The sequence below is a fragment of the Lampris incognitus genome, chromosome 6 (genome assembly GCF_029633865.1).
Source record: "Lampris incognitus isolate fLamInc1 chromosome 6, fLamInc1.hap2, whole genome shotgun sequence".
NCBI lineage: Eukaryota > Metazoa > Chordata > Actinopteri > Lampriformes > Lampridae > Lampris > Lampris incognitus.
Window position 1 is genome coordinate 3664101 of NC_079216.1, and position 26944 is coordinate 3691044.

Consider the following 26944-nt stretch of genomic DNA (forward strand, 5'->3'; position numbering starts at 1 on the left):
TGACTGACTGACTGGCTGACTCACTGACTGGCTGGCTGACTGACTGGCTGACTGACTGACTGGCTGACTGGCTGACTGACTGACTGGCTGGCTGACTGGCTGAGCCGTTCACCTCCCCCCAGAAAGCCTTGTGTTTCTGTTGACGTTATCCAATTCTGTGTGAAAACGTTTGTTTTTGGACAGGACACAGTAGATGTTTTCCATCTTAATATCTTTATTTGTATAATAAATAAAGTTGTAATATTTCAGGACCACATTTCACAACCACACAGCAGATATGATAACGCCTGAAAGAGAAAGCCGGTATTGATACATCCACTGCCGAACTGATCTGTAATGCTCATGTTATGGACTATGATTTGTGGAACCAGTTTTCACCAGATTAACGAAGCGCTCGTCGCCTTCTTACTAAGACTTTAATGAAACAAAACACAACCAGAAGAAAAAACGACCCTGACAAGCGGTCACACATCTCCATTCAGTTTTCCAACAGCTGAGAAACAATAAATAAATGAACAGAGAAATAAGGACTTACGATAAGACATACACAACACAACAGTTGCAGAGGGTTAGTCTCCTGTAACGCTGATCCTGCGAGCTGAAAACATCACCTTCTTCTGAAAGGCATGAAAAGAATCTTGACCGACAGCATTTTAACTCTCAACGGCCACCGTCTGTCCTAACCAGTCCCAACCAAGTTGCTACGGCGTAAAGATGAGGACGAGGTCACATGACACCAAATGTTAAGCTTTAGTGGGGGTGGGGGGCTTTCATGGGGCCCCAGCCTCATTCTGTAGGAGCCCCTTCAGACAGGCGTGGTGACGGTGCACTAAATAAATAATAAATAAGGAGCAGCAGGATTTGGGGTCCAGTGTCATGTGCTGTCCGGGCAGGCAGGAGTCTGTCTGGACCCACGGGGGTCATTAAGAACATCTTAAATGAGTTAAATGTTGGCTGAAAATGTTAACGATTAGTTTGATAGACTGGCAGGACCTTTGATGAAGTCATACAGAGTACCATCCGTTCAGAGGTGAAAGGTGAGGGTTGGGAGAAACAACTCCCAACTGGAATCATTATTTACTTTAATGACTGACCACATGTCATGCCAGTGTATAATCTCACACACACACACACACACACACACACACACCCTATGCTGTATTACAGATGAGAATTTGTAATACATACAGTAACAGTTATGCGTTTCCCACTTATTCATAAACGCCTCATTCAACAGAAGCTACGCACTGAAGTTAAACTGTAAATCTAACCAACGACAGATGAAACAGACACTTGCATTCTGGGAACAGAGGATAACACATTCAGGACATTGCCATTAAAAGTGCAATCAGTAAAATGTTGACTTAATCATAGCAAAAAATGACCAGCCTGTATCGGGGGGGGGGGGGGGGGTTGAACAGAGTTGTTGATAAAACAACAGCTTTAAAAGGTTAACCAGACTTTACCTGCGTTCTGGCCCAGAATCTTTACTTTGGTACATTAACCAGTAGGGGGCGCCCAATTCTTTAGCAAGCTAATGTCCTTCCACAAAACTGTGTTCTTTTGTTATGTTCTAATGTTCATTTTACTGATATTTAGTCACATTATTAGACATCTAGCGACATTTATCTCATTACACGTCTCAGCTTTCCAATATGAAGGAACCAGCATCACAACACAACTCTAAAGCATTAACGTCTTTTCATCTTGCAAAAATATGACATGACAACTGTTACTCCAACAGCACAATAAATGTCATTTTCAATTTTGAGGGGGCAAAAGTTTTGTGAACATAAAGGGATAAAAACCAATGCCAGTCTGGCTGTACTACAATATGACAAGTAAGCAGCAGTGTCATCAACATATAGCCATGCATGGTAAGTTATAACATGGCCCCGCTTCCCTCTACATTTCTGTGGGGTTTCTATGTTGGCTAGCTGTGTTGGCTAGCTGGGGTAACTGTGAGACCATCTGAGCATTAGTTGTGTCACTTGTGGGCCACCGTCGCTCGAAAGAACGTTAGTCCAATTATTGGACTTCCTACTGGTCACTGATGTTCCCTAGAGCAACTTTTTACTGATTGCAGCTTTTAATTCTGAACCCTGGGACCTGATGCGTATGTTTGTTCTCAGTGTGTGAAGGGATCAAACCAGATGTTGCCATTGTAATCTCAACCCTGTTTTCTCTGTCTGTAGACTTCATTCTCATTTAACTGAAACACCTCAATGACCACCAGCCCCCAGTCTTTATCAAGCCACTTAAAACCAAAAAAAAACTGCAGCTAATGTTCATTAACAGCTTTTGCTTTAACAACCATCAGTCCAACACAGCTCTTGTCTGATTGTCATACAAATGGCGTACAGCTCTGACATTCGGCCGTTTGTTTGTTTTTAACGACAGTTTCTGGAGGTGATTTCTAAAAGCAGTGGCCTTGAAACAGAATAAAGCATTAGAAAGTGAATTCTCGAGAGATTCTCACACTGACAAAGCTTCCAGAGAGACAGAAAAGCCTGTTTCGTTTTTTTCCTAAGCGTGGAGACAGACGTGTGAGCCAGGCGGGGTGGAGGGCAGAGGTGAGAGGTCACATGGTGAGGCGTCACTGCGTCAGGGCCAGGAGGACATCCTTCACCAGCATGGTGCCGATCAGCATCTTCTCACAGTTCACCGTAAGCTGGGCGGCACCCTCCTCTCTGGTCGCCACCGTCACCAGAACCAAGCTGCCGCTGGTGACTGTCCGCCCAGCGAACCTGTGGACAGGAAGGTCAGCAGGAGGAACCGCAGGACTGAGGTCAAAGTTCAGAGGTCAAAGCAGTGAAGGTTGGAAGTAAAAGTGCAAAAGATACACAAGTGAGAGAATCAGTCACCATGTTTTAGATTTCACAGATGTTGCATAAAACAGCATCCTGGTGAGCTAACAGGTCATTTCATGTGGCTTTTGAGTGAATTTTACAGATCATTTTTGTATTAAGACTGACAGATCATTTTTAAAAGGGATTTAAATGCCCTGCAGAAAACAAAACTGTAATAATATTTGTGAAAGTTGAAATAAAAATCAAGGCTGAATATTTGGTTCTACTTCCAGTACTGATGGGTTATAAATGGAGCACATGTTCACTGACTGTATGAACCTGCAGAATGATCTGTTGTCACTTTGACGTGAGTGCAGAGCAACTTCATGTGCAAAGGACGACAGTGAAACTGTCATGGTTAGCAGTCAGACTCTAATTTCACCAACCATACTGAACATTTGTGTATTTATAATATTGTAGTGAATTCGGGGGGCAGCCGGGAACCGAACTTGAGTCTCCCGCACCACGGGCAACTACGTTAACCAGTCGACTAAAGGGTCCGACCCGTTAGCCAAGGGCTAGCGAGTCTAGTCATTCGTGATTGTTACCATATTACGAGGCACTTTGTATAAAAACATCTAATGAACACATTTCCTGTTATCAAATCAGCTGATTTATAGAAGTGTCAGATGTTTTCAGGTCTTGTCAGTGTTTGCTAGGAGAGGTCAGGCTGCACTACATCCAGCTTCCAGAATCTCTCACCTGCACTCCTTATCCGAGCCGCAGGGCACCCTGCTGAGGTTGGCGGCAGCGGTCACCCTCTGGACGATGGCGTGTTCATTCTGACATTTGTCTGCCAGCGTCAGCTTCTCCATGATCTCGTTCATGCCCATCAGCTGACCTAAACGGGTTTCCAGCAAAAACACCCGTCAGTCCAGATCGTCCCTCAGCCCTGCATAAAGAACTCTGCTGTATCCGTACCAGGGGGAGATTCACAGAGAACAACTCTTTGTGAATTCAATTTGTAGAAAATTTACAATTTCAATGTTCAATCATCGACTAGGTAGCCCTACAGGTTCTAACACCACGGGGATGATTCCTACAACAGAAAACATATCCTACAGTCCTCTATTGGGGAGGGGGGGGTGCTTGATGTGCTATTTCAGCAACAACAACAAAAATGCTGAAAAGGTGATTCTGGAATGAACAGATGCTTCCCACTGCACTGATTTAATCCTGATCGAGTCACACACACCGTTTCATTTCCCTCGTGTCAGAACAGTGTTCGAAACCTGGAGCATATATCCACCATGCATTAGACAACCAGCAGTGTCAGTGCGTTGGTGATGTGACGGAGATGTGGTGTGAATAAGGATGCAGGTGACGGCCGGTGGTGGTGGTGGTGCCGCTGTGGGATAGTCTCCTCCTGACTGGATGGGAGTTAGTGCACTCAGTGGATGAGGAGCATCGCCAGTCATTCCCGGCGGAGCAGAAGACAGTGTCAGAGGCCTCGGAGAGATGCAGGTTAGCTCAGGTGGGTTTGTCTGATAACTACGAGACCCGGAGGAGGTGCAGGTGTTATCACAAACGGGAGACAGACAGCTACAGGAGGGGAGGGAGGGGGCAGCTCAAAGCATTAGAGGAGGTGTGGGGGGGTGGGGTGAGGTCGGCTGAAAGGCACAAACAGCTGGTGAGACATCTATCAAAACCAACTTACCCTGGTTCTTTAAGAGCGCCTCTACGGGATCAGAATCAAGAGGGGGAAAACCGCCGACAGGACACATTTACACACACACACGATGATGAGCCCATTCTCTGGTTTCTAAGTCAGCCATGGAAATGAACAATACCAGCCAGCCCAAATTCACCGCTTGCAGTCCATTTGGACAAGCTGGTGAGTTTGAATCCGGGTTAAGCAGGGACCAAAACATCATTTTAATACGAGTCTGGAAAAAATGTGTATGGTTTGGCCGATGACACAGTTAAAATAGTTGATGAATTTTCTTTCTCAAAAGAGGTTACAGCCAGTTTCTGAAAGGACACCATGGCGTCCCAGTGAGGGGGAACAGAACCAGAAACCATCATCAGCATTTGTTAAATGATTATGAACTGTCACCGCCACCCGGGTTCATCGACCAACGACAGAAAATCCATAAATATCGGCTCGTCTAATGTCGCAGAATTGGTATTTTCACTGAGCAGCAAAACATTTTGTGCAACGAAAGTATAAATGCTGGTAGCGGGTGTACCGTTTATGACGAGATGGGTTAAAAGGTTTTGGTTAAAGAGCTTTGGAGAGAGAATCGGATAAGGTTCTACGTGTTCTCGGAAGAAAAGTTGCTTATGTAAATGGATTATGCTCTGGGTTTGTTCATTTTAAAACACAGTTTCATCAGAGACACTACCTGTTAATATGATGAAGACGTGCTTTACTTATTCATCATGGTTAACTGCATAACCTTTATGGTGCTCCCTGTCATAACCAAACAGTCATTCAGGTAACAGACCTGCCAAAATGACCCCACCTACCGTACATTTAACATGACATGAGTAACTCAGGTTCAGACTTCATTCAAATATCTCAAATACACAGCATTATACTGGAAGAGACTAAAGCTGACACAGGTAGGTTAATTCATTATACGTTCACATGTGGATCCATCCATCCATTCATCCATTATCCAAACCACTTATCCTGCTCTCAGGGTCGCGGGGATGCTGGAGCCTATCCCAGCAATCATTGGGCGGCAGGCGGGGAGACACCCTGGACAGGCCGCCAGACCATCACAGGGCCGACACACACACATGTTCACACCTACGGACAATTTAGTACAGCTGATTCACCTGACCTACATGTCTTTGGACTGTGGGAGGAAACCGGAGCCCCCGGAGGAAACCCACGCAGACACGGGGAGAACATGCAAACTCCACACAGGACAACCCAGGATGACCCCCAAGGTTGGACTACCCCGGGGCTCGAACCCAGGACCTTCTTCCTGTGAGGCGACCGCGCTACCCACTGCGCCACCGTGCTGCTCATATTTGGATATCCAGGAAAATCTAGAAAGATCCGGAAGGTTTTATTCCCGGAGTCTGTCTGTAAATAAGGTTTAGTGATGGGATCTATGCATGATGCGAAATTCACACAGATACACAATAAACCCCAAAATCTCCACATCCTGCAGACTGTAGTGGTGTGTGATAAGGATGGTTGGTGTCTGGGAGGACTTTGCCAGGACAAATGACAGGGGGCATAGCGTTTTCATCTTCATCATAGCAGCCAAATGAGGGAGAAGAAGGCAGGTAGTGTTGAGTTAGAAGAAGTGAAGGTGTTGTGTCTAACCAGCAGATATGACAGAACAAGCTGGTAGAAGACCTTCACCAACACATAGTACTACATCAATAAGATAGTACTACATCCATAAGCACCACTCAGGTTCTACCAGGTGTTCTGGTTTGTTTCTTACACAACAGCCCTGCTGACTCTCATTCATTTGGAATGAAGCTCAGCCATTTGGATTTTGATCAACAAACAACAATCTCCAGGATTCCAGCTTTAAGAGTCACACTGTTGAGAGATTTTAAAAAAGAAATGTATGTTTATTTATGAATTTTCTAATTGCATTTCCCTGTTACACTTTGGCGTTGAATAGAAAATCTGCTTTAAACAAACAGTTTATGTCTTATCGGGACTCACCTTGCTCTTTCTTAAATTCGTTCTCTGTCATGAAGACTGGGGTCATCAGCTCTCCAACCGGTGGCTGAATCGACACAAAGAACTTCCTGGTGTGAGTGCTGGAAGGGAACCAGACACAAGACAGCCGCCATTTAACATCTCAGTCCGTCTGGAGGGAGGACGGTGGGAGTTTTCTTTTTGTTGGTCATGTCATGACATTTTGAATGTCAGTCTTATATTGGTGCTCTTGGTACGTTCTTGGCAGTTTAGACACACTTTACCAGGAGGACTAGAAAAGATGAGGGATACGATGTGTAGTGAATAGGAGTTCATATGATTCAGTAAATAGTCTACTGCACATGTCAGGCTGCACTACAGGAAGTTAGCCATAGAGTGCCACTCCAGCTGGTTGTTGTTGAGCAAGCTAGATATACGAGAACGTTAATAAACTGGTGACACTAAGTGAACCCGAGGGATTCGTGCCAGTTATTTTATAGATGTCCAAACGGCATTACATGGTGTCAGGGGCGTCTTAAGTGTTCTGGGAATGTTAAGTTTGTCACAACAAGACGACATAGATGCCCGAGTTCAATCCGCCGGTGGAGTTCAAGTTCCACAGCCCCCCTGAATGGCTGGGATGGAGGCAGAGATTGTCGCCCTTCAGGCTAGATACTAAGCTGAACGCAGACAGAGGTGAGATCCAGACCAGTTCGCTTCTCTACAGAATGGGAAGTGAAGCTGAGAAGATTTTTAGTTTCTCTTGGGAGAGAGACCCTCCTCTGTTGCTCTCCCTGAGGCTTCTCCCTATTTTCTCGCCCTGTTAAAGGGTTTTTTTGGGGGAGTTGTTCCTTATCCGATGTGAGGGTCTAAGGACAGGAGGTTTGTTGTTGTAATTTGTCAAATTGGTCTACAGAAATAAAACTGACTTGACTTGACTTGTCCTCATTTGGCGTGGTTCTGGAAATGTTTGATGACTATTTCATCCCTCAACGAAACATCTTACACAAACAGGCATGCTTTTATCAGTGGAGCCAAAAGGCAGGAGAAGAGGCGGAGATGTATATTAGAGCATTATACGAGCTAGCAGAGAACTGCGCCTTTGGAAATAAACGGGTCGAGCACATTCGCAAGCGCCTCGTAGCTGGCATAAGAAATAAACAACTCTCTCAGACATTTCACCTGAGTGCTGATGTGACACCAGCACAGGCAATACAACAAGTTAGACAGTCTGAGAAGGAGGCTGGGCAAGTTAGCCTCCAGTCAAATCAAGCGGAGCCACAGCTGAATAACGTTAGCTTCGCTGGGAGATGAGAGGGACAGCACAAAAGAAGGTGCACGCAGGGAGAAAGCGGTGCCAAGACAAGTCAAAGAATGGAAAAATGAGGAAGATGTGGTAAGAGCCAACACACCAACAAGAGGAAATTCCCTGCTCTGAAAAGCACTTAGAAGCAATGTAAAAAGTGGGGTCACTGGGCACGACTATATCGTATTAAAGCAGTGAGGGAATTCACAGGGGACATAGAAAAGTTCAATTTCCTAGGGAAATTTAGCATGAAGGCTAGCGAGGAAACTTGGATAGTGACACTGGACTTAGAAAATGCACTGAGTGCATTCAAGATCGATACAGGTGCAGATGCAACAACAGTGAGGCGACATTTGAGTTACTCTCTATAGTGAGAGACTCAAGCCCTCCTGATATACCCTTTACAAGCCCTTTACAAGCTAAAATACACTGGCCAGTTCCAGACTATACCACCAGCTACAAGGGCCAACAGTATAGTTCACCTGTATATGGGATGCGGGGAGGATACTGAAGCTTTAAAGGTGGGCCTGGTAGAACGGGTTAATGAGGTTAGCAATGTGTTTGGGTCCAGTGGATTGCTTAAAACAGAACCAGTGGAAATCATCCTTAAAGGGGATGCCCAGCCATACACAGTGAATGCTGCAGGGAGACTTCCATTGCCGCTAATGCCTCTGGTAAAGAACTTTAATGCATAGAAGATGAGAGCAAAATTGAGACGGTCACACAGCCAACAAAATGGTGTGCCACGGGGCATCCGGGTAGCATAGCGGTCTCTTCTGTTGCCTACCAACACGGGGATTGCCAGTTCGAATCCCTGTGTTACCCCCGGCTTGGTTGGCCGTGTCTGCGGGTGGGAAGCCGGGTGTGGGTATGTGTCCTGGTCACTGCACTAGCACCTCCTCTGGTCGGTCGGGGAGCCTGTTCAGAGGGGAGGGGGAACTGGGGGGAATAGCAGGATCCTCCCATGTGCTGCGTTCCCCTGGCGAAACTCCTCACTGTCAGGTGAAAAGAAGCGGCTGCACATGTATCGGAGGAGGCATGTGGTAGTCTGCAGCCCTCCACAGACCTGCAGAGGGGGTGGAGCAGCGACCGAGATGGCTCAGAGAGCGAGGTAATTGGCCAGGTACAATTGGGGGGAAAAGGGGGGTGGTGGTGTGCCACCATGGTGCCAGTACTAAAACCAAATAAGACTGAGGTTCGCTGCTGCACTAATTTAAAGAGACTGAATCGAATCATAGAGCATGAAAAATAAGTGATACCCACAACGGAGGAGATAATGCCAAAACTTTCAGGGTGCTGGGTGTTTACTTCACTGGACACAGCAAGTGGGTTTTACCAGATCCCTCTACAAGAGAAGAGCACATTTATCACCCCATTTGGGAGGTACAATTTCTGCCGCCTACCATTTGGGATTACTAGTGCCCCTGAAATCTTTCAGTGAAATGACGGAGACCCTTCAGGGGCTGGAGAGCACAGAGATTTATATGAATGGGAAGAGGGACTGGAGTTGGTCCCCGGGTGCTGCAGCAGCCCACTGCACTTATACAATAGGATGGGTTAAATGCAGAAAACACATTTTGTTGTAACCGTACAATGACAAAATAGGGCGGCTTTCGTTTCACGATATATTGGTCCATGCAGAGACAGAGGAGCTACATGACCGGCGGCTGGCAAAGGCGTTGAGGGTCACAGAGGGGGCCGGTCTCAAGCTGAACAAGGCTAAGTGCAAGTTCAAACAGAGAAAGATCAGCCCCACAATGTGACAGCGCTCAAGACATTTCTTGGGGTGGTAAACTATCTAGGGAAGTTCCTGACCTCGCCACGGTGGGACAGCCGCTCTATGAACTGCTCAAAACAGAAGCAGGGTGGTCATGGGGACACACACAGCAGGTAGCGCTTCACAGACTGAAAACAGCACTAACCACTGTCCCGGTGTTGGCCGTCTACGATTCTACGAAGCCTACTGTGGTGTCAGCAGATGCCAGCAGCTATGGGCTAGGTGGGGTCCTGCTCCAGCAACAAGGAGAGGACTGGAAACCAGTGGCCTACTGCTCCAGATGCCTGAGTGAAGCAGACACAAGGTACACTCAGACTGAGAAAGTGTGTTTAGCCAGCATATGGGCTTGTGAGCACTTTGACAATCGTTTGTATGGGCTCGAAAACTTCAGACTGGTCACTGATCACAAGCCCCTCAGGACTTAGATCATGTCACTATCAGATGTCAGAAACTACTGATGAGGCTTACGCGTTTCAGTGCAACAGCGGAGTATGCACCTGGGAAGACCCCTGCTGTTGCCAATGCTCTCTCAAGGGGTCCCAAGAAGAACTAGGATGATACTGCCACACACAGTAACATGACAGCACACATCAACACCATCGGGAGTCATACGCCAGTAACTTCCCAGAAGCCGACCCTGAGCTGCAGTCTGTGCTGTGGGTCATGAGCAATGGGTGGCCAGAGTATGCAGAGGAAAAACCTGAAGCTGTCAAAAGCTTTTATCAGGTTGGGGGTGGGGGGGTTATCAGAGGAGACACATGGGTTAGCGGTTAAAGGGATCCGTATAGTCATTCCCACATGTACGAGAATAGAAATCCTGGACAGGATTCACAACGGGCACCAAGGCCTACTTAAGTGTAGGGAAAAAGCACATCGGTCAGTTTGGTGACCCAAAATCTCACAAGAGATGACAGCACGAGTCCAGCAACGCACAATCTGCAGAGAGCATAAGAGCACATGGAGAAAGACGACGCTGATGCCAAGTGAGCTACCCTCCAGGCTTTGGCAGAAAGTAGGTAGAGACTTATGCGAGCACAAAAAGCAACCTGGTAGAAACAGAAATCCTCCACCTCCCTACATCTACAAGCAGTCAGGTCTTTACTAGGCTTAAAGTCACATCTGCCCGTTATGGGAAACAAGAAGTGTTAGTAAGCGATAAAGGCCCAAAGCTGGCTTCAGAAGAGTTTTAATGAGTTCAGTGAATACTACAGCTTTGTGCATGTGACATCCAGACCACATCATGCTCACAGCAATGGCCATGCAGAAAGGGCTGCTCGAGTTGCCATGGGTATACTTAGGCTGGGAGATCCTCTGCTCGCTCTAGTGACATACAGAGCCACACCCTCCGCCTCCACCGGGGTCAGCCCTGTTGAACTGCTGATGGAAAGGAAGATTAGGACAACCCTACCCACTCCGGAGGAGCACCTGAAACCAAAACGGCCTGATCAGTAGAGAGTCAGACAGGCAGACGCCACTGCCGAAAAGAAACAGGCATTTTATCACGGCCGCAGGAACGGAGTGAGAATCTTACCTTCTTTGAGCCAAGGAGACACCATGCTCATGAAACTGGATGGACAAAAACGATGGGAAACCCCAGCTGTTGTCTAGGGTCCCAGCTCTACCCCACGGTCATATATCTGGTGGAATGCCCTCAAGGTGGGAAGTATAGGTGGAACAGACGACACCTGCAGCGAGTACAAAACACAACCACTCCCAGGGCAGCAACCTCAGACCAGGCCAACCAGGAGGGGCCTATGACCTGTGAGGTGACTGGGAAACCGGGAGAGACTGCCTCCACACAGATGCTCACAGAGGTGCTGAACACACACCCCTAAAGTCCCTCGCTATGGCAGACTGAGTAGGCCAGTTAAAAGACTGGATCTGAAGCATACTGGGCTGCGTCAAATAAAATGAGTGGAATGGGGGCGGAACGGCGGCCCAGTGGTCAGCACTGTTGCCTCACAGCAAGAAGGTCCTGGGATCGAACCCCAGGCCGTTCCAGCTCCTGTCTGTGTGGAGTTTTCATGTTCTCCACGTGTCTGCGTGGGTTTCCTCCGGGTGCGCCGGTTTCCTCCCACCATCCAAAAGACATGCATGTTAGGGTTACTACTCCTGCCTGTGCCCCTGAGCAAGGCAATGGAAAGAAGGAGTGGAGCTGGTCCCCGGGCGCTGCAGCTGCCCACTGCTCCTATACAATAGTGCAGAGAACACATTCATTGTAAGAATACAATGGCAAAATAAAGTGGCTTTCTGTCTTTCTCTCTAAAATAAAAAGAATAAGTTGTGCGTTTAAAGACTGAAAGGGGATGTTGTGTATTTATACTACTGTAGCGAATACAGGATGTGACTGTCAGTGTTCATTGTTAACGGAGGTACAAAAACAAGTTACAAGAATGTTAAACGATAGAAAAGTGGTTCATATTGGTTTTGTCTTTTTATCTCCATTTTCCTCCCCAGTTGTACGCTGCCAATTACCCCACTCTTCCGAGCCGTCCCGGTCTCTGCTCCGCCCCCTCTGCTGATCCGGGGAGGGCTGCAGACTACCACATGCCTCCTCCCATACATGTGGAGTCACCAGCCGCTTCTTCTCACCTGACAGTGAGGAGTTTCACCAGGGGGGCGTAGCGCGTGGGAGGATCACGCTATTCCCCCCAGTTCCCCCTCCCCCCGAACAGGCGCTCCAACCGACCAGAGGAGGCGCTAGTGCAGCGACCAGGACACACACCCACATCCGGCTTCCCACCTGCAGACACGGCCAGTTGTGTCTGTAGGGTCGCCCGACTGAGCCGGAGGTAACACGGGGATTCGAACCGGCGATCCCCGTGTTGGTAGGCAACGGAATAGATCTCCACGCCACCTGGACGCCCACCCGAGGTTTTAACCCTTAGAGGGAATGTGAGATATTTCCGGTTATTCTTTAGTTGTCAAGTTGTGACGCGTGTTGGCGTGTTGTGTGTTAGTGTGTAGAATGTTGGGATGCAGAGATGACACTTTACCAGCAAGTCCAGCAGAGCTGATACCAGCCTGCCGTTCACCAGAACAACAATTCCTTCATTTTAAAGTTAATTTGTTTCATTGTTTCCTCCGACTGAGAGTTGGTCATTTCCAAATTAATAGGAGCTCGTGAAAAAAATGCCAGGCGCTTCCCTGCCCGAGACTCACCAGAGCTGGAAGTTTGCTGCTTGTGTCGAATCACAGAAATCGATCCCCATCACGACCGAAGCCGTTTCGCCCGCTGGCAGCACCTCTGTCAACACAGACACCAGACCAAGGACGGACACGGGTATCAACAAAACCCACATGTGCTTTTACTTCCCAATAAAACGTTTATGAAAATCTGTTTCCACACACTCGTGGAATATTTTAGCCCTCACATTTGTCTTGAAGGCATCTGCAGAGGCTGATGATTATTTGTTACTCCTCCCCCCTGATGTCTTTATAGCTGGGTTGTATCGCATTTTTTTGGGGGTGGGGGGGGGGGGTTTCCCCCTTCTTCTCCCCAGTTATACCCGGCCAATTACCCCACTCTTCCGAGCCGTCCCGGTCTCTGCTCCACCCCCTCTGCTGATCCGGGGAGGGCTGCAGACTACCACATGCCTCCTCCCATACATGTGGAGTCACCAGCCGCTTCTTCTCACCTGACAGTGAGGAGTTTCACCAGGGGGACGTAGCGCATGGGAGGATCAGGCTATTCCCCCCAGTTTCCCCCTCCCCCCCCGAACAGGTGCCCCGACCGACCAGAGGAGGCGCTGAAACACAAACCGTGTCCTCGTTCATTTTGCAGCAGTTTTGCTACTTACTCATACCGGAGAGCCACATTAACGAGTTTTTTTTTACTGCGGATGCTGCACCTACGTCAGGTGTCAGGTGTAAGTTTTAAGATATACCTGAAGTCTACAATGAACACGTGTGATTGGCTGCACCGGTATAACTGTTAGTCGTTGGTAAGCTCTAACGTAGTGCCGGTTTACGTTCGAACTAGGTAAAGGTCCAGCTCCCGCTGTGCTGGTGGACCCGGCTGCTGGTGTCTGACATCAGCCAGGCCCCGCATCTTCTCTATGAGGACAAGTTGAGGGCTAAAACATGCCACGAGTGTGTAAGAACGTTTCGTAGATACGGCCGATATTCCTGGGACACCAGACACACTGTTAATGTCTCTGCTCAATGGGAACAGCACACGTGAAGTTTGCATCATGGACTACTATTCACAGGAAACCCCCAGAAAGAACAGAAGAAACTACAGAAATATCACTGAGCTGTGTATCCCAGGTGAGAAACACAGCTAAACCCAAGTTTAGGAGCATTAATTTACCGTTGTGACTGACTTGTAACGTCTTTGCTCTGTAACTTCTACTAACCCACAAGTCCTGTTTAAGTCTATGCGTTAATATGTTGTTCACACTACTGTCATTATTAGTGTAAACTACTAATAAGACACGTTAGTCCCTAGCTAACGGGTCTGACCCTTTAGCTGAGCGGTTAGTGATGTCGCCTTGTGGTGCAGTACACCCCGTATCGAATCCCGCACCAGGCGAGAAAATAGCTCGGTTACATTAGTATTCAGCCCCCCCCCCCCCCAACGATGCCCTCCACCCCATAAATAACTTCAATAGAACATCCACTAAACAGAAAATACTGTTCTTCACTCACCGATCTCTGGGAACTCTTTGACCCTCATGCCGGACTGCAGCCGGGCGTCCTCCATGTGGAGGCTTTTCGCCTCGGAGGCGGAGCTGTTGGTGAACTGGATCTGTACTGCCACCATGTGGCCGTCGGGGGTGAAGGGCTGGCGGCTGAAGCAGTACTCCACCGACAGACCCTCCCCCGTGATGCGGTGCAGAAGCTCGTAAGTCTTCAACGCGCTGGACGGAGTGATGGTCTGATCCCCCATGTAACACACATAAAAGACACATGATGAATACGTGTGAAATACACACATGATAACACATATGACACACATGTAACATATATGAAACACACACAACACACATGTGACACACACGTGCGCATACAACACATATGTAATACATATGAAACACAACAGACATGTAACACACGTAGCAAACAACACACACATAGCACAAATGAAACATACACCAAACATGTAACATATATGTGACACGTGTAACTATGTGACACACATGTAGCATATAAAACAAATATGTAACACAGGTGTATATACAACACACATAACACATGAAACACAACAGACATGTAACACACATGTAGCAAACAACACACATATAGCAGAAATGAAACATACAACACACATGTAACATGAAACACATACAAACACGTGTAACACAACAGACATGTAACACACATGTAGCAAACAACACACACATAGCAGAAATGAAACATACAACACACATGTAACATGAAACACATACAAAACACGTGTAACACATACAGACACGTAACACACATGTGACATACATGTAATACAAACACCACACATGCAACACTGATGTTACATATATAACATACATGTAACACATAACACATATGGATCACATAAAACACACATGTAAAACACAAGTAATGATACCCACATGTATAATGCACGTGAAAGGCACACACGTCACACACACGTAACATAAATATAACACACATGGTGAACTGTAGGGGGGTGTAGTGACGGTGGTGAGGTGGTGAACAGCCTGATGGGTTTTCTTATGAGTGTTGAGTTTTGTTCATCGTTTCAGTGTTGCTGCTCTCCATCTTGGTTCCAGTCTTCAATCAAACCCTTCGTCACATGGTTCTACTGGTGTCTACTGTGTTCATCTGCTCCGAGGAGAGTCCTTGTACTGTGCAGGGACGCTCTACAAATGTAAGGTGTTCTTCCTCAGTGGAAACCAGCACTAGCTAGTATGACCACTAAACGCAGAACATCACCTACACCAGCTTGTGTCAGCCAGCAGAAATGTTGCTACACTAGCTGGAACCGTCCCTGTTCAGACCAACACACAACATAAACCATCAGACACCTTTTTTAGCCTTCTTCTCTTTCATACTGAATATGTCTTCATTTTTCTAATGTTAATTTGCACTTCTACTGAAACATGGAATCTTTTCTACTGACTTAATGTTTTGGGGGGGGGGGGAAGATGGCCGACTGCTCTAGACGATCGAATGTAGCTCAAAATATGTGTTGGGAGTGCTCGGAAAACTGGGCAAATACAGAGCCCTTCAAACAAGAAGACAACCCAGGCCCTCCAAACATAAGAAAAAGTAGCAGTGAGGGAGGACAATATGTAAAAGGCTGTGTTGTAGAGGCTGGATCATTAAACAAGCCAACATGGTCTGACCCCACGGTAGGTCTCTGTCACTTTAAACCTGCTGTGAAGTAAAAACACCAACATTTTAATTTACAAACTGTGGTATGCAAATTTAGATTGATAATGACTGACTGATGACAGACGGTGGATGGATGGATGGATGGACAGATGGACGGACGGATGGACAGATGGATGGATGGATGGATGGATGGATGGGAGAGGAACTCACAGCAGGGGAAAGGACGGTGTCGGTGAGAGACAGACCCTCCAGGTCTGTGACCAGACTGCTGGACAGGAAGTTGTTGACTGGCGTCACTTGAGGAGATGGAGTGGGTTCAACTGAAAGAAGAGAGAGGACTGTGGCACATTATGTTCTCCTGCCACACACTGTAAAGACATCTCACTGGACAAAGACTTTCAGAACCCTGCTGACCGTTCCCGTATATCACAACACACGGAGTTTCCTTTTTAAAAACACATTTGGAGGTGTCCTGGTAGTGTAGCGGTCTATTCTGTTGCCTACCAACATGGGGCTCACCGGTTCGAATCCCCGTGTTACGTCCGGCTTGGTCGGGCGTCCCTACAGACATATATGTTTTTGGTATTGGATATGTGTTTTTGGTATGTGGTGAGGTATTGGATATGTGTTTTTGGTATGTGGTGAGGTATTGGATATGTGTTTTTGGTATGTGGTGAGGTATTGGATATGTGTTTTTGGTATGTGGGAAGGTATTGGATATGTGTTTTTGGTATGTGGTGAGGTATTGGATATGTGTTTTTGGTATGTGGTGAGGTATTGGATATGTGTTTTTGGTATGTGGTGAGGTATTGGATATGTGTTTTTGGTATGTGGTGAGGTATTGGATATGTGTTTTTGGTATGTGGTGAGGTATTGGATATGTGTTTTTGGTATGTGGTGAGGTATTGGATATGTGTTTTTGGTATGTGGTGAGGTATTGGATATGTGTTTTTGGTATGTGGTGAGGTATTGGATATGTGTTTTTGGTGTGTGGTGAGGTATTGGATACGTGTTTTTGGTATGTGGTGAGGTATTCGATACGTGTTTTTGGTATGTGGTGAGGTATTGGATACGTGTTTTTGGTATGTGGTGAGGTATTGGATATAGGTTTTTAGTATGTGGTGACGTATTGGATATATGTTTTTAGTATGTGGTGAGGTATTGGGCCTACGAGTTGATGTGCCAAGCAGCTTGATAACCACTGCTAAACTGGTGGAGAACAAGACCGGGGGACACGGGGGACACGGGGTTTTAACATGGAAGGGCAGAACGACAACAGGGAGGAGCTGCCATGCTGTCCTCCTCCTGGTTTCCAGAGGAGATGCTGTGTGTATAGTATGTCTACATGTGGTGTTACATCACACAGGAGTGAAACTTCTTACAGTCATCGAGGTCGAGCAGAGACATCTCTTTCTTCTCCTTCTTGCTGTCCTTCTTGGCAGGTTTGGGAGCAGGTTTGGACACTGTTGTCTGGGGAGGGAGGGAAGAGCGACAACGTGAACAGATGTTTCTCCGCTGAGTAAGTCTGATGAGCATACTAATCGGATATGAACTCCTGCAAGAAGAGTTTGGGATTCTGGGAACAAAAATAAATCTACGTTTCCACACGCAGGAGACGGTGACGTCTTCAGAGGGACAGTTTCATAAAATCACGAGGACAAAAACATCGCTCCCTCAGCCGTCTATGTGTTTGAAAAATAGTATTAAAGTTGTTAAAATGTTAATTTTGGTGTCAGTTAGTTTCTTAACAGACATACTAACACATGTAATGCATTAATATCTCAATTGGGTATTCATCTTGACAGTTTAAAAACCACGGCGGTCAAAAGACAAGAAACGTGTTAAGAAACGGGTTATGTATTTTAACGCAACACCAAACTGTAGCGATAGAAACGGTGTCGTCTCATCCTACAGCCTATTGGAAAATATATCGACATAACGTCAAAAGTAAAATATATCGACATAACGTCAAAAGTAAAATATATCGATATAACGTCAAAAGTAAAATATATCGATATAACGTCAAAAGTAAAATAAATCGACATAACGTCAAAAGTAAAATATATCGATATAACGTCAAAAGTGAAATACAGTATCGACATAACGTCGAAAGTAAAATAAATCGACATAACGTCAAAAGTGAAATATATCGATATAACGTCAAAAGTGAAATACAGTATCGACATAACGTCGAAAGTAAAATAAATCGACATAACGTCAAAAGTGAAATATATCGATATAACGTCAAAAGTGAAATATAGTATCGACATAACGTCGAAAGTGAAATATAGTATCGACATAACGTCGAAAGTGAAATATATCGATATAACGTCAAAAGTGAAATATAGTATCGACATAACGTCAAAAGTAAAATATATCGATATAACGTCAAAAGTGAAATATAGTATCGACATAACGTCGAAAGTGAAATATAGTATCGACATAACGTCGAAAGTAAAATATATCGACATAACATCGAAAGTCGATGCACCGCCTGGCCCTCGTAGCGAGCGAGAGTTGAGTGAAAACGGTAAGCAAACGCTGCTTTGTTTACGGTTTGTATATCCGCAGTCCTGGGTCTTCCGGTTTCCCATTTTGAATGACGAATACAGACTACCGCCACCTGCTGGTATGGAAAGTTATTTCTTCTCACGCAGGCGCAGAACGTACATGCTAGCTGGCCGTTGGCTGGAGTCTTTGCGGTGTGTTCAAGTGCTGCTTTCTGGCCCAGACGCAGGCGACGTGAGGCGACGCGACAGTCGGTTTGGTGTGTCTGGGCCCTGACACTGAAGAGGTCACTTAGATGACCTGTCAATAAACCTTGTGTCCACATGAACTGATTCTAATTTTTCGGGATTTCTACACCTGAGTTATTGAGCATGCATAAGACATCTTTTATCGTATGTTTATTGACCAGAGGAGGAATTTTATGTTTTACCCCAGCTGAGCTCATGTAAAGGAATGAGAGGAAAGATATTGTGTGGGTGTATGTGTGTGTGTGTGCAATGTGTGGGTGTATGTGTGTGTGTGTGCAATGTGTGTGCAATGTGTGTGTGTGTGTGTGTGTGTGCGATATGTGTGTGTGTATGTGCGATGTGTGTGTGTGTGTGTGTGCGATATGTGTGTGTGTATGTGCGATGTGTGTGTGTGTGTGTGTGCGATATGTGTGTGTGTGTGTGCGATGTGTGTGTGTGTGTGTGTGTGTGTGCGATGTGTGAGGTTGGTTCTTCTGCACCTTTATCTTCTTTTTGACTTCGGCCTCCGACTCCGAGTCCTCCGACTCTTCCTCCGATTGGCTGCTCTCGGACTCGCTCTCCTCCTCTTCCTCAGACTCCGACTCCGAGTCGCTCTTTCTCCCTTTGCTCTTCCTTTCATTCTTCCTCTCCTCCTCCTCCTCGCTGCTCTGCTCACTGAGGAGAAAAAAAACCCAAAGGTCTTATTCAGAGATGAACTCTCACCAAACCTCCTCTGCTTCTGCTGCGGCTCAGTTTCACTCACTGATGGACAGAAAAGTAAATGTCATAGCCGTTGTCATGGTATTACTAGTAATGTTGTAATACTGTAACATTACATATGATGAACTATATTACAGTAGTGGTGATAGTATTAAGGGTAATCGAAGATGGTTGAATCAGTTCATCTGGACACAACGTTTATTGACAGATCCGTTTCATCACTCAGCTAAGTGACCTTAGTCTGAGGGCCCAGACACGCCAAACCGACTAGCGGCGACGGAGGCCGGGTGTTGCACCGCCTCACGTCGTCTGCCCTCTGGGCCAAAAAGGAGCACTTGAACAGACCGCAAAGACTACAGCCAACAGCCAACTAGCATGTACGCTCTGCACTGATTCGCTAAGCTGAACAGCCAATCAGAGTGATCTCTCTCACCGACGGGCTCTGCAGCCGGTCCACCAGGCTGATTCGGCCAAAAAGCTGCCAACAGGGGTCTGACCAGTGCCGACGGTGCGAGACACACCGCAAAAACTAGGGTCACAGGCGCTCACCGACAGCCCGACATTGGCCGACGACTGACCATTGGCCTGGTGTGTCAGGGCCCTAAACTGACTGCAAGTGTCCCCACCCCTTATAGACAATACGGTGGCATAACCACCGAAACCAACGACCAGTTTCATATGCAAATATGGGTGTGACCTCTCTGTGTGGTCTCTTATGATGTTAGGTCTCTCTTCATGTGTGTTCCTGTTGACGAAGCAGTGGAGGTAGACTCTATGAAATTACAAGATGACCCCACCCTTAGCAATAGGACCACCCTTAACACTGACCAGGTGTGTCTGCTCCACAAGCTGTGTCTTCAGTCCACATACTTCACATACAGGGGGCAGTACTAGAGGCAGAGGCATGGGTGTGCTATGGGTTCCCCAGTCTCACCTTTAGTGGCCAACTTGTATATGGAGGAAGTGGAAAAGAGGCTCTGATGTCCTATCCAGGGACACCACCTAGCCATTGGTTCAGATTTGTGGACGACACCTGGGTTACAATTAAATCTCAGGATGTAGCACATTTCACCACCACATGAACTCTGTGGACACCACATCAAGTTCACCAGGGAGGATGTGGAACATGACAGGTTAGTCTTCTTACACTGTGAAACTGCAGTTGGTGATGGGGGACATTTGATTGTTGATGTTTAGCGTAAACCAACACATACTGATCGGTACTTAAGGTTTGACTCTCATCATCCACTGGAGCACAAACTAGGAGTCATCAGGACGACACAGCGATGGACAGCCAATCAGAGCGCTCTCTCTCACCGATGGGCTCCGCTGATTCAACACGCTGAATCAGCCGAAAAGCTGCTGACGGGTCCGACTAGTGCCGACGGCCTGGTGTGTCAAGGCCCTTAGATGATGGTGAAACATTTCTCTCCATAAACGTTGTGTCCAGATGAACTGATTCAACTTTCTGGGGTTTTCTCACTTGGATTATGAGCATGCATTAAGACAGTATTAATGGTCATTTGAAATTACTACAACATTATACCGAACGAGATACATCATGGTCATAGTAACAGGAGTCAAAATTAGAGTAAGGAGAATAGAATTGCCATCTGACTTCTGAAAAAAGGAAAAAGATTAAGAGGTGTAACAGCATGAACAACAGCAAAATTAACCGTCTTTGTCGTCACCATCACAACAACAGCAGTATTGGTAGTAACAGTATTTATGAATGTAACAGAAACTAATCACAATATAGTCAAGCCTTGTGTGTATGTGAAGATTGTTGCGTTGTAGTGTTGTTATTCTATGTGAAGTACGCCGAGGGAGCCACGAAACCAGAGTCAAATCCCACGTGTGTGCAAACCCACATGACCAATAAACCTGATTCTGATTAAAAACCAGGTCATTACAGACGACCGCTGGTAAAAGGCAAACGAGAGCATGTGTTACCTTTCACTTTCCTGCACCGCCTTTTTGGATTCTTTCTTCTTCCTCTCCTCCTCCTCCTCTTCCTCCGACTCGGAGCCTTCCTCGCTCTCCTCGCTCTCCTCGCTCCCCGACACCAAGCCGCTCTCCAAGCCACTGGCAGAGTCCGACTCTGTCGAGAGGTCAGAGGTCAGAGAGTGGAGTGCTCGACCAGAGTACGAAAGGACGGAACAAGTCAGAGTCACAGATCCACACGAACACACAAGAGACACACACATCACACCGACCAAGTTCATTTTGAGTAAATCTTGTTTCAAACAAGTACAAAACGTTGTCAACTAAAGTACCACTGTCAGCCGACTCCGTGGGTCCAGACTCGCCTTCCGAGTCCGAGTAGAACGGCTTCTCCACCTTCTTCTCCTTCCTCTTCTCCCGGCTGCTGCATTTTGTCCATTCGGGCACCTGTAGAAAACAGCGGCGTTTGAGAATCTCGGGGAGAAATGGCAGCAGGAGACGAGGGGAGGTGTTCTGGCAGCACTGCGGCCATGACGGCCTCAAGCCTGGGCAACATGCAGCCAAATGGAGCCAGCCATTCCCATCTGTGGACCTCGGTTCAGATCATAGACTGAGGAAGACCACTGAGGAAGATCTGTGAACATGTCTGCTTCGCTTTAGGAGATGCTAGCGCCAGGCGATGCCTTCATGACCGGCTGCAGAATTCAATTAAGAGAAGTATTTGAGGAATGACAGTTTTCCCCCCACACAGAACCAGAACCAGAACCAAAACCAGGATACACTTCTAATTCCCCACTACTTTAAAGTCGGACTGAAATTGAAACACTTATATCCATAATATCATTTATTACTTTAATCATCATACATTTTGTTCAGCTCCTCTCAGTTTATCTTTTTTCTGACACTCATGATGTCATCAGATGCTCATTTACATAAAGCCAATCAAATTACTGCCAACCTTCGCTTGTACCTGTCACTCAAAGGTCAGCTTACAAATATTAACAAGGACACGACCACGCCCTCGTAGTTCTGGAGACAACTGAGAATAGTTATGGATAAAAGTGTAAAAAAAAAACCCAACAATATTAATCATTTTAAAATGAAAAAAAAAGCCAAATATTGTATTATGCAGTGATCAAGGTTTTTAGACATGAAAGGTAAAATCTGATCACCGATGTCAGTCCGACTTTAAAACCTGCAGGGCTCGTGGGAGGAAGACCTGTGCTTCCAGAAAAATCACTTCTTTAATGGGAGAGACTGAGATAGGGGGCGCTGTGGTTGAGCTAAAGCACAAAACGGCGGCAGGGAGCGGCGGAGGGGTTTGAAACAAGAAGCACGGAGGCGGGTGTAGAGGTCTGGAGGTGTGGAGGTCTGGAGGCGTGGGGGCCGTGGGTGTTGGGCTCTGTACCACTAACTGACTCACACTCGTCAACGTTGTGACTCTTTCGAGCAGCGTGATAACCTGGCGGATGCAGAAAGAAGAACGGGGATGGAGGTGAGATGTGGAAAACAAGGCCGTTTCCAGAAGGGCACAAAACCAGAGAGGAAGAAACAGGACGAGGACACTTCTTCAGTGCAGTCGACATGCCGTGTGGAACAGTAACACGGACAACATATACTATATGGCAGTGTTTCTCAACCCAGTCCTCAAGGACCCCCTATCCTGCAGATTTTCATTGTAACCCTGCATAGGTAGCCCTGCTTGTACTTACTCGACCAATCATCTCGCAGCACTTAATTATGCAAGGTGTGCAAACTCTGACATTCACTGCTGAATTACTACGAACAGGTACCTATTCAGGGTTGCAAAGAAAATCTGCAGGATAGGGGTTCCTTGAGGACTGGGTTGAGAAACACTGCTATATGGTGTGCTCACCCCAAATGCGAAGCGAATTTACGCGTCGCTTTACGTGCGCGAGTTTGGCCGCAGGATCGAGTACGCGAATATCATCCAGAAAAGAGGAGAGGAGATTGACTTTTTCTTTTATTTCTCCCCAATTGCATCTGCTCAATTACCCCGCTCTTTTTGAGCCGTCCCGGGTCGCTGCTCCACCCCGGATCGGCCCCGACCGACCAGAGGAGGCGCTAGTGCAGCGACCAGGACAAATACCCACATCCGACTCTCCCCCCCCGCAGACACGGCCAATTGCATCTGTAGGGGCGCCCGACCAAGCCGGAGGTAACACGGGGATTCGACCCGGCTGAGATGCTCCTGACGTCATAGGCTTTCGTCACGCGAATTTCTCGCTCAAGCTGCGCGGTATTCGCGCCATTCGCATCAACTTCTTATTGTAGCGAATTCGGGGGGGGGGCGTCTGGGAGACCATCGCCACAGCCGGGACGCGAACCCGTGTCTCCCACTCCGCAAGCGACAACGTTAACCAGTCGACTAAAGGGTCTGACCCGTTAGTCAAAGACCAACGTGTCTACTTATTCATGCACGTTACACTACCCCCCTCCTTCACACTACCCCCCTCCTTCGGGAAGCGCTATCAGCTCCTTCACGTCGCTGGGCGCATGCGCTTCCGATGGCCCCACGGCCTCACCATCCCACCTCCGACACCAATGCAGCGAACGAGGGGGGCAGTCTGGGAGACCGTCGCCACAGCCGGGACGCGAACCCGCGTCTCCCACACCGCAAGCGGCAACGTTAACCAGCGGTTAGCGGTGTCTCCCGCGGTGCGGGCGACACGGGTTCGCGTCCCGGCCGCGGCACTTCCTGTGGTTGCCCCCGAATTGGCCGCAATATGTAAATCTCACCGCGCGAACTAGTCGCTTCGCGTTTGGTGTGAACACAACACGAGACCCACATTATCTTTACACAGGAGCGCCAAACAACCAACCAGCTGACATCAGCAACGCCAAGGAGAACACACAAGCCTTTTATCACTTGATATGTATTCTAACATCACTACTGGAACTGTACAACAATAACAACGATTAATTCACTATTTACTGATTTGTTGCTCCAATAAACTACAACACATTCATTTGGGATTTCTTGCATGGCGCTACTTGCTGATGGAGCTGACGCACAGGGTGGAGGTGAGTGGGGCGGATGAGTGGAATGGAGTGGTGCAACTCGTGAAAGAGGGGAGAAACCCCCGTTAGTGGACGTCACGGATCACAACGCCGCGCACGCGCAGAACTCGAGCCCAGATGAAGTCCACACGAGGAGGTGGAGCCTACACGTGCTTAATTTAAATAGCTGTGGCGGATAAATACCTGGTTTTAACCGGCGTCCATTAGAACCAGCATCAGCTCACCACTCACATATTCTCCCCCTGAACATGTCAACGGTCCAGGGAGCCAACATGTCTGTCTTCTGACGCCAAACATGCAGATGTACACAGACCTCACATTCAGCCCCGCCCACTGCTTTAAACACGCCAGCAACCCATTATTAACCCATTATTAATCTATTATTAACCAGTTATTAACCATTATTAATCCATTATCAACCCATTATTAATCCATTATCAATCCATTATTGACCCATTATCAACCCATTATTAATCCATTATTAATCATTATTAACCCAATATTAACCCATTATTAACCCGTTATTTATCCATTATCAACCCATTATTAATCCATTATCAACCCATTATTAATCCATTATTAACCCAGTATTTATCCATTATTAATCCATTATTAACCCATTATTAACCCGTAATTATCACATCAGTGGGCTACGGCCTGCTTGATGTTTGTTTTCTGGTCATGTGAGTGGTTCAGACATTTCATAAAAGGTCAACTGGATGAAGGGAGATTCTTTTTTCCATTCCCTCCATTATCCAAACCGCTTGTCCTGCTCTCAGGGTCGAGGGGACCCTTTTTTTTTTTTTGGACCAAATTCCCCATCATCTATAAAGCGCTTATGAAGATAAAACAATGAGAAGAAGCATCCGGGTGGCGTGGCGGTCTATTCCGGTGCCTACCAACTCGGGGATCGCCAGTTTGAATCCCCGTGTTACCTCCGGCTTGGTCGGGCGTCCCTACAGACACAACTGGCCGTGTCTGCGGGCGGGAAGCCAGAAGTGGGTGTGTGTCCTGGTCGCTGCACTAGCGCCTCCTCTGGTCGGTCGGGGCGCCTGTTCAGGGGGGGAGGGGGAACTGGGGGGAATAGCGTGATCCTCCCACGCGCTACATCCCCCCAGTGAAACTCCTCACTGTCAGGTGAAGAGAAGCGGCTGGTGACTCCACATGTATGGGAGGAGGCATGTGGTAGTCTGCAGCCCTCCCCGGATCAGCAGAGGGGGTGGAGCAGCGACCGGGACGGCTCGGAAGAGATACAATTGGGGAGAAAAGGGGGGGGGGGGGACAACAAAAAAAGAGGAGAAGAAGAAAGAGGAGAAGAAGAAAGAGGAGAAGAGACGAAATGAGAAGAAAAACAGAGGAGAGAAGCAATGTGAGCAGTCAGTCGAAGCCAACACCACCACCACCACACTCGGGCGGGCACCTCTCTCCAGTCGCCCAGCAGGCCGATGCGCCCCTCGCTGGTGGGTACGACCTCCTCCTGCTGGGCAGATGAATGGATACATGACATTCAGGGAGAGGGAGAGAGAGGGAGGGGCAGTCACAGCGGAGGTCTACAAACCCATCACGTCTTTGGCCCCAAACCCCAGAGAACCACAAGGGCAGTCACGACACCGGGCGAGTGCCGTGCTGCCATCTGTCTGCCGGGCTCGTCGGCCGGGCAAGCACGACTTCGTCTCCTGATAAACACTCACAATGGGCCACAACGCAAAACCCTGGCGTTGGACCCAGACACACACGACCGCCGTGTAACCTGCATCACAAATCTACAACGTGTTAACAGCACAGCATACAACAGTCAGCCACAAACGGACGAGTAGACACACCAGAACCAGATCAATCCTTGAGGTCGCCCCGAACCCGAACCCAGCGCGTCTTTGTCCCGCTGGGCCGGATGACGAAGAGACGCTCAAGTTTTGATCTGACGAGGTTCCTTCCGACTGTGAACCGATGGCACATGGAGAGATGAGGATGGAGGTCGGAGGCCCCTGGTGAGAGACACGTTGGGGGAACCCTTCTTTAAACTACAGGCCGTTCATTACACGTACAGAACCCCACCGCCTCTTTGGGCTGGTCCCCCCGTTTCTCAGGGGGCGCCACAGCGGATCGGACAGTTTCCACCGGGACCCTCTGAGGGCCCAGCGCCGATGGTGGCTGTTGCGAACCCGGACCTTGACCGATCCGGTATGGTCTTGTCCATCCGCACACTGACTGGGCAGACCGTTATGTCGGATGTCCTCCCTGACACAGCTCTGACCCTGTGGACGGCGGCACAGGCGAGGAGGCGCTGGACGCCAGCCCGGTCCTCAGGGACTCGGACCCACGCCCGTCACCAAGCTGAACTGTAATGAGTGGTCATTACCGAGTAACAGATGAATGAAATAAGGTCTTCTCTACATCGCTAGTTTGTCCCTTGTCATTATAACGACAAGGGACAAGCTAGTTATTACTCACTCAACAAGTAGAGAAAGTTTTAAAAAGCAACTTAACAGGTTCTCTTTGGGTACAGACACACAATGTCCTACAATGTCTAACCCATATAACTTTTTATATTGTTATTCTGAAATACGTAGCTCAAAGCAGGTGGGAGGAGCAGCCCGTGATCGATGCTACTGTAAGTGTGTGTGTGTGTGTGTGTGGGGGGGGGGGGGGTTTATGTGTTTG

General features: G+C 47.6%; 1 protein-coding gene across 1 annotated transcript in view; it reads right to left on the reverse strand.

The window, feature by feature from the left end:
- Positions 1 to 201: 201 nt before the first annotated feature.
- Positions 202 to 26944, reverse strand: part of LOC130113928 (AP-3 complex subunit beta-2) — a 57281-nt gene continuing 30538 nt past the window's right edge. The window contains exons 16-28 of the mRNA XM_056281634.1: positions 25865 to 25959; positions 22579 to 22703; positions 21574 to 21688; positions 21251 to 21398; positions 19078 to 19252; positions 17225 to 17312; positions 16053 to 16162; positions 14196 to 14424; positions 12708 to 12792; positions 6487 to 6584; positions 4507 to 4527; positions 3552 to 3690; positions 202 to 2783 (exon numbers count right to left, since the gene is read on the reverse strand). Coding sequence (XP_056137609.1) covers positions 2597 to 2783; positions 3552 to 3690; positions 4507 to 4527; positions 6487 to 6584; positions 12708 to 12792; positions 14196 to 14424; positions 16053 to 16162; positions 17225 to 17312; positions 19078 to 19252; positions 21251 to 21398; positions 21574 to 21688; positions 22579 to 22703; positions 25865 to 25959 — 1615 coding nt within the window. The 3' untranslated portion in view covers positions 202 to 2596. The remainder of the gene's footprint in view (positions 2784 to 3551; positions 3691 to 4506; positions 4528 to 6486; positions 6585 to 12707; positions 12793 to 14195; positions 14425 to 16052; positions 16163 to 17224; positions 17313 to 19077; positions 19253 to 21250; positions 21399 to 21573; positions 21689 to 22578; positions 22704 to 25864; positions 25960 to 26944) is intronic.